Genomic DNA, 8406 nt, shown 5'->3' with positions numbered 1-8406 from the left:
TACTGTATATATATATATATATATATATATATATATATATATGTGTATATATATATATATATATATATATATATGTATATGTATATGTATGTATGTATATTTAAATTCCATTTCAGTTATTTGTAAAAGTAATGCATAGTAAATAATCTTAAATGTCTCACTGTACATTGCTATTCTTGTTATGGTGGAGCTGTTGCTTACACATAGCATATGCACTTTATTTAAAAACCCTCACAAATTTTTGATACTCAGTGATTTGATTCTTAATTGCCCATCTCACAGTAAAATTAAAATGTGAAATTTTAATAAACTTGTAGCTAAAGTTCAGATGAATGTAAATGTCCATCTGACTAGTAAAATTAAAATGTATGACTCTGCAAATCCATTAAAATAATTTACAACAACTTCAGACAACTAATGAATTCTGTTTTTTTTTTTTATCTCAATATGTTGTTTGATGCATAAATCTAAATTTTAACAATTAAAAGTAATAAACTGTCCAGGAAGTGATGCATGCAACAATTATGTGCATTGTTCTGATCTACTGTTTAACATCATATAATATAATTTATTCTTAATAATATGGTTAGTTTCTTTTAATATTGAAGGCTGTATGCTTAATATGTAGCTCTGCTTGACACATTTTGTATCAGGGCTCCCTGCTCCATGTCCGTTGAAGAACCCTGATTTAACGAATATCTTGAATAACCTTGGCCGTTGATCTCTGTGCACAACTGTGCCTTCATGAGACTTTATTAGCACAGCAGTTCAATCCGACTCGCCCAGGAAAAGCACACAAGCAAAGAGCACATAACAGATATATTTACCTCAGAGAAGACAGTACATGGACTGTATTTCATTTTGTATTTTATTAATTTTGTTTTTTTACAACTTGTGTGCTTTTCCTGGGTGAGTCGGAGTGAACTGCTGCGCTAATATAGTCGCATGAATGCACAGTCCTGCACAGAGACCAACAGCAAAGGTCAGGATATTTGTTAACCCTTTAAGCCCGAGGTTTCCTGCACGAAAAAATTTATAATCAAATTACTAAGCAACCCCTGAATGGAATAACACAAAATAATTTTAAAGCTTAGCAATAAAATCTCCCTCTAAATAAAAATTTTTAAAAAATAAAATAAAAAAGTCCCTCTAAACCGGAGTGTACCGCGGGCGGGACGCCCCCCCTCCGCGAAAATATTACTAATCATATTTTTCAAATCACTGCTTTGATCAACAAAAAATATATCATTTGAAAGCTTAGAGACTGTGCTTTACAATGCATGTAGCCGCTTTGATTAACTCCAAAGTAGTGTCGAGTTATTTGCTGATAAATGACAAAAAAAATTCATAATTTACAAAATATGTTTTTTGTGCCATTTACTCTAATATGTCAAAAGCATCATACAGCTCAGATAGTCATGTGTCATATGTACACAGATCAAAATATTTCATTCATAGAGCTGTGACACATGAACCCAGACAGGCGCTCTTGAGGCACAGCAGAATAAATAACTGTACGTTCACTTTGCGCTTTTATTTCTAACTTCATGAAACATGCATAAGATCATAGAAAATTACACGTCATTATTTTCAGAAAATTCTCCCGATTAAAAGGAGCCCAAACTCATTATATGGCGGTCATACAAGTACGATTTGAACCATGCTAATGCACTTCCATTAATGCCATCAAAATTTTCTATTCTATTCAAAAGAATGTTGTGGTCAATGAGGATATTACCTTTTCTAGTATCTTGGACAGAAAAGGGAGATTTGAGATCGGTCTGTAATTAACTAGTTCTTTGGGGTCAAGTTGTGGTTTTTTGATGAGAGGCTTAATAACAGCCAGTTTGAAGGTTTTTGGGACATATCCTAATGACAATGATGAATTAATAATAGCCAGAAGAGGATCTATGACTACTGGAAGCACCTCTTTTAGGAGCTTAGATGGAATAGGGTCTTCGTCCAATTGTCTATGAAACCTATGTTATTCTGCGGCACCACTTAGACATCCAGCTATTGAGTGACGACAGTCTGCTATGTAATGCAATATGTACCATTGGTACCAATGTGTACCATTGCACCCAATGCTCCATTGAAAACTTGACAAGCAGAATGTAAAACCTAGAACATTTCTGTGTATTTTATCTTTTATATCACTTTTTTTTTTTAAATAATTAGGTATCATTTTAAAGCTTAGAGAAATTCAGCTTTCGAATGCATCCAACCATTTTGATCAACTCCTAACCAGTGCTGCCTAGTTCCTCTAAACCGGAGTGTACCGCCGGCGGGCGCCCCCTAGTGAAGAAAAAAATAATAATCACATTTTTCTAAATCACTGCAGTGATCAACACAAAATAGGTGTCATTTGAAAGCTTGGAGTCTGACCTTTACAATGCATGTGGCCACTTTGATTAACTCCTAGGTAGTGCTGAGTGAAAGGTCTCATCGAGTAGAATAAAACAAGTATAATTGTTTGGGGCTTTGACTAAACTTGAGTGAGGCATTACTTCAAATTCAAAACAACAATTTCAAAACTGTAAAGGGCTAAGAGAAAGGCTACCTTGGTTCCAAATGCTGTAACTTTTGCTTACTTCATGATATCACCACAAAATTTAATTCACATACAGCACATATGTTGGGGAACATCGCCAAAAAATTTATTTTCACCTACCTTTTTATTTCATTATATATATAACATCAAATAAGAATTTGAAAAATTTCCCTAAACCACACTAATTTTTCTTACATTTTATCACCTATTTCTCAACGTGAGAACATTCAAATGCAAAGATTTTTTCCCCTAAAAATATAGAAAGATTTCTATCAAACGATACCTACCTTTTGACTCTCCTTGCTACGGTCTTGGAGTTATGAGTCATTATTTTTGTGTATGTCACTCAGAAAAAATATCAGCTTCAGTGAGGCAAAAATGCCCTTAGGGCTTTAAAGGGTTAATGCACCGAGACTGTACACACATCTTACTAATAAAGCATAATATGTGCAGAAAAACAGATGAGCCCAAAATATGAACTTTAGATATGACTTAATCCATAAGCGCTTTCTAGATTACAGTTTTCTAAAGAGAGGGAAACGCTTTACGTTTAACATTTAAACATGTCGGGTTAATATTCTGGCTCATCTGCATGTCTTTTAGCATCACTGTCTTAGTATATTAAACCAGCATTTGAAAATGCTACAAAACTTTTCACAAGCTCCTAGGGATTTGATTTTGCTTGTCATTTGTTGAAATAAATATAAAAAGTACAGTGAGTTCGTGACTGGTGGCCATGGAAAAATTAATATTTATAATGACAACAATTATACTTTGTCATTTAAAAGTTTCCAACAAAGAAATGGATCAACTTCTGTCAGCTTGTTGAACACACACTTTTATTTGGATAATCTACCATATGATGGCTGAAGCAGCAACGAGCGTCCAGCGGGCGACACTGTTTTCACACTAATCAGGTAAACATTGTAAACCAAATTCTTCAAAACCTAAGAGAAAAATCTAATTATCATGCAGTGCGATAAAATAGCTTCTCTTCCCTGCAAACGATACAGTGAAGAATGAATGATTGTTTAACTAACAAAACAAAAGATAAGCAGTTATCCTTATAGAGAATGAGAAGTAACCATGGGAACAGATAGCGTATCCTGCTAATATGGCGGCGCCTTCCGAAATGCAATGCGGAGTGAAAAGATTGTGACGTAATTCTCTATAGTGTCCGTGCAGTCAAGTCATCAATATTGCCAGAAATCGTGTCCCCAACTAAGCAAGCCAAACGCGACAGTGGCAAGGAATCAAAATTCCATCGTGACTGAAATGGAGAAAAAAAAACCTTGGGAGAAAGTGACAGTAATTTCTTCATTGAGTCTACGCATTTAAAGGGGTCATATGACCTTGCTAAAAACGTGACGGAAATGTTACGCCCCTTACCATACTGTGATGCCGTGTACCTACCGGCGTGATGAGACAACACCAATAAATCCCATTACAAACGAGGCATTTGTTGCATCCAGTGGGGACATAATTACTGATTATAATGACTTATACTGTCTTTTTACGCGTTGCGTTGCGTATCGCGCCGCGTAAACATAAAACCATGTATGCATTTGGGATCAGAGAAACGACAGACAACAAGCGCTACTCTACACTGCTGAAAACTCACGTCTGAATCATCAGTGGCAAATTCTTTAAATTTAACTTTTATAAAGAATATCTCTTTGGTTTTGAGACTTTAGTCTTTGCAACTTTAGGGATCTTATCTATGCACGAACAGCTTGTAACACTCCAAAGAGAAAGGAAAATTTGAAATTGCATCATATGACCCCTTTAATATGAAATACAAGCTTCTTATGCATTCACTGAGAAAAAACTCATGTACTCTTTGCATTAGAGGACTTTACTAAACGTTTATCCAAAATGAGGCAATTTGAGCATTATGGTAGTGTCTGTTGCATATACTGGAAGCTGGAGAGTGGCCTTTTGTAGAAAGTCCACAAGTAAGACTCATGGAAGTGGTAAACTTACTATGCAAATTCCTAATACGGACAAAAACATCCAGCTATCACAGTAGCTAAATAAAAAGCAGATTGGGACATTTGACTGAAACATGAAGACAAACACACTATTGCGACAATATATGGGTTATCTGTGTTCTTCAAGCCATCTCTTGTATTTCCATAAGAATACAGTATATTTATAATGGAATGCTAATCGACATGACCTGTGCGAATTACCTGAGTCTGTGAGTCTCAACAGTGTTCGGCAACAGCATCTCTACTAATAATGAAACTTTAAGTTTAACTGTTTCAAGAACAGCAATGTTACTTACCACCTTTCTACTAAGCATTGTCATGTAGCTTTTCAACTGTGAAACGGTTTTATTTATAAAGTCATGGGACACTGACAGCAAGTTCGTGTGTGTGTGTGTATGTATGTTTCCATGTGTGCGAATGTCTGTACTCTGTGTGTGATTTTGTATGGGAGAGAGAGTGGGAGAAGGAAAGCATGCTTTCTGTCAATAATGAAACAATTTTATGGAGGAGAAAAAACAAGGAAATAGTTTGTCATTTTTATCCATTTTTTTTTTTAATGTATTTATTGGCTTGGTTTATTTGTTTAGGCTCTTTTACTGTTTTAAGGTGGACCTAAGGACCTTTGAAATAACTGAAATAATTTGGCTCAATCGTATGTAACTTTAATGCAGTCGGTCAAGACCTGCCTTGAACTACTTTTGCCATGCGTTTCCAAAAAAATAATTGCACACCTTTAAACGATTATCAATCAGTCAGATTCATGCGTTCAACAGTCCTGTAGTATAAAATAATATAGTTTCTATTTTATTCTATGATTATTAGTCACGATCGGATTACAGAATATTATTTTAAACACTCGACTGATGTTGTATAGTTTAATTTTGGAGCAAAACATGGTTTGATGCTAAGTTAAGCTAAGCTAGCAGTTAAGCACCTCTTGCTGGAATGTGATAATGTTTTATGATGATTAATTTTGCATCAATTATGCTTGAAGTCCAAAGGCTTCATGAATTGTATCTGTTTGAGTATGCCATTTCTTTAAGACTATAGATAGTTTTGTTTTGTTTTGTTTTTATGTTCTTTTTTTTAAGGGTGAAATATGTAAATCAAATTATGAAACACTTTTTTGTGTTTTAGAAGCAATTGAAGATGCTAAGAAAGCCCACCAGCTGCAGCCAGGTCTGGTGCTTGCCTTCTTAAGAATTGGGTAAGTTCACAATACAGTGTTTCCTCACATAAAACACAGACCTGTAAATTTCTATATCCCAGCATCAATAAGAAGTCATTGAAGTGCTATGCATTCTGGGCATTCTGTTGATGAAATTCCCTTAAAATTGACTGTTGTAACAGTGAGACCATTGTAATCAGATGTGGGGCAAAAGAGCGACAGCATAGATCACCTTAGTGTTGTCAAAACTGAACATAAGAATGTTGCCACATAGAAAATCAGAACAGAAAGGTACTGTGTTAAATGTAGTAATAGGTAACATGAGAATTTACGAGAAAATGCCCATTTAAGAAGAGTATTTCTTATAGGACAAAGGGGAAAAAATTCAGATTGAATGATTCCACTCAATAGGCTATGATGAATAAAGAAAAATTAAAAATTTGAAATGTGCATCTGATCCATTTCATTATTAATCGCATGCATTCATCACATGCATTCCAATAATTATGAAATAAAAAAAATTTAAAACACCGGCAAAACATGCCTCTGGTGGCTTTCTGCCTTAAATCTTGAGGGACATTTTACCCTAAAGGCTAGTTCTTACTGCACTGACAGATACTGACCAATCACGTCAATAACCAGATTGTGTCCGAGTTTGTTGAAAAAAAATCATACCACACTGCTTAGACATGTCATGACCCAACAAATGGCAATTGAATGTGTTCAGTCTGTGAAAACAAATGGACTTACGGGTAACACTGATTCGACAATCGTGTCTATTGCCAGTGGTTGGTGTCTGTTGGTGCAGTGTAGACTAGTGTAAAAGTGTCACAATGAACAAAAGAAATGTTTTAGTGCACAAATTGTCCACAATTTCCATCAACAAACAGATGTAACTTTTAATATCCAACATAAAATAACTTATAATATTCCAAAATGCCTAATATTGTACTCCTTCCTCTTTATTACATAATAGAAATTAATACATAAGAAAATGTGAAAAAAAGACTCCCTTTAATATGATTATTTCTGTCGTTCAGACAAATCATGCTGCTGACATTGTACTCTTAGGTTCTGGAAGCTGTCCTCCGTAAAATATGCAACACACAGATAAACGTTGATTAATGAATCTGAATGTAGTGTTTACATGCACGCTAAATAAAGTGATTGGGTTGATGTGCGCATTATATGTTACAGAGAGAAAAAGAGAGAGAGAGAAAGAAAGGCAAAGGAAAACTATTAATAAAAGTCCTAATGTGTTTTTGTTATTCTTTTTGAAGAATTGCAGAGTATCACCTACATAACTTCATTACTGCTCATGAGGCCCTCACAACTGGAAAAGAGCTTGATTGTGAGTGTCACTGAGTTCATGCATTTGCCTAAATGTGTACAGTTCAAAGGCGGTGTGACACTACATGATTCAGAATTACTTTATTGTGGTTAAGGGTAAGTAAGACTGGGCAATATGAGTCTATATATTATGGCATCAAAATAAAGCGTCAACTGTAGAGATATATAAAAGACGTGGCAAAATGTGGCATTTATTGTAGTTCATATTATAATATTGTTTTCTTCAAAGCAAATTTCATATTTTTAATGTTCTGTAATTAATAATAAATGCAATTTGTGGTTTAGGCCTGGCGTTCTTTAAGGCCCCATTATACTCAAGTCAAAGTTCTTTTTCATTCTTGTTTGGGGTTAAATAGAAGTTTGAAATACCTTTGCAGTGGTATACTGTTTGTGAACATCCCATCATTATTATTATATCATTAAATGGAAAAGAACCAGGCACAAGCAGGACACCCGCTGGTCAAAGCTTCAGAAGCTCTTTGGTCTTTCAGTCACCGGCTGCTGCTTATATTTTCAAACAGAATGGAAGTAGATTTCTTGTTGACTGAAGAATTATTTAAGCAAGGAGTTGAGTCACTATGGCTGTGATCATGTCTCCAAAGAGATGTTGCCATGCCCACAGGCTGTAAAATCATCTAGTGTGATGTCGCCTTAGAATTATACACAAATTTGAATTATATGTTGTGTAAAATATGCCACAATGGGAATGAATTGTAGTTATGTCATTTCACCTAATGTGATTCATTAAATTTGCGTGTAAAGTATTGCATTTTGATATGTATTTGTTTTATAAAGGCTCTATTGAAGGATTTCAAACATGGATCCAGCACTGTGAGAATAAAATGGCAAGTATGTGTAAATTCACCAAGCACTTCATTTGATCTATGACACAATTTTTGATTGACTATTAAGAAAGCTTTCACTAAAATTAAAATCAGTGCATTGCAGTTCACTACAGAAAAAAGATTCAGGGTACAATGCTTAACACTCAAAAATTTAGCACTACATTCACATATAAGGTGGATTTGTGAGTGTTCTCAGAAGATTCCTTATAGCTAAGTAATACAATATTTGTAAGTGTTCTTTAATTAGCAGCAACCATCTATAGCTTGGTGTATGCTGTTAAATCAACTGATTTCCCATGGTCATAGAAAACACAGTAATTTTACAATTTAGATTTTCAGAGATGGGAAAAATAATAGAAATTAAAATATAATATCATATAGTGAGTATAATTAAAATAATATTAAATTATTCATAAAGACATTATTACTACTAATTGAACTATACTACCATTGTGAACACAGTTTCAATTTCATATTAATCTTTGCATGCCATTTTTTAAA

General features: G+C 34.3%; 1 protein-coding gene across 1 annotated transcript in view; it reads left to right on the top strand.

Moving 5' to 3' along the window:
* The window catches only part of sugt1 (SGT1 homolog, MIS12 kinetochore complex assembly cochaperone), a 51015-nt gene that overhangs the window by 20723 nt on the left and 21886 nt on the right, over nt 1–8406 (top strand). The window contains exons 3-5 of the mRNA XM_016544099.1: nt 5680–5749; nt 6991–7061; nt 7856–7909. Of these exons, the coding sequence (XP_016399585.1) occupies nt 5680–5749; nt 6991–7061; nt 7856–7909 (195 nt within the window). The remainder of the gene's footprint in view (nt 1–5679; nt 5750–6990; nt 7062–7855; nt 7910–8406) is intronic.

This window comes from Sinocyclocheilus rhinocerous, unplaced genomic scaffold (assembly GCF_001515625.1).
Source record: "Sinocyclocheilus rhinocerous isolate Xijiao unplaced genomic scaffold, SAMN03320098_v1.1 scaffold1421, whole genome shotgun sequence".
Classification (NCBI taxonomy): Eukaryota; Metazoa; Chordata; class Actinopteri; order Cypriniformes; family Cyprinidae; genus Sinocyclocheilus; species Sinocyclocheilus rhinocerous.
This window is presented reverse-complemented; position numbering and strand designations above follow the sequence as displayed.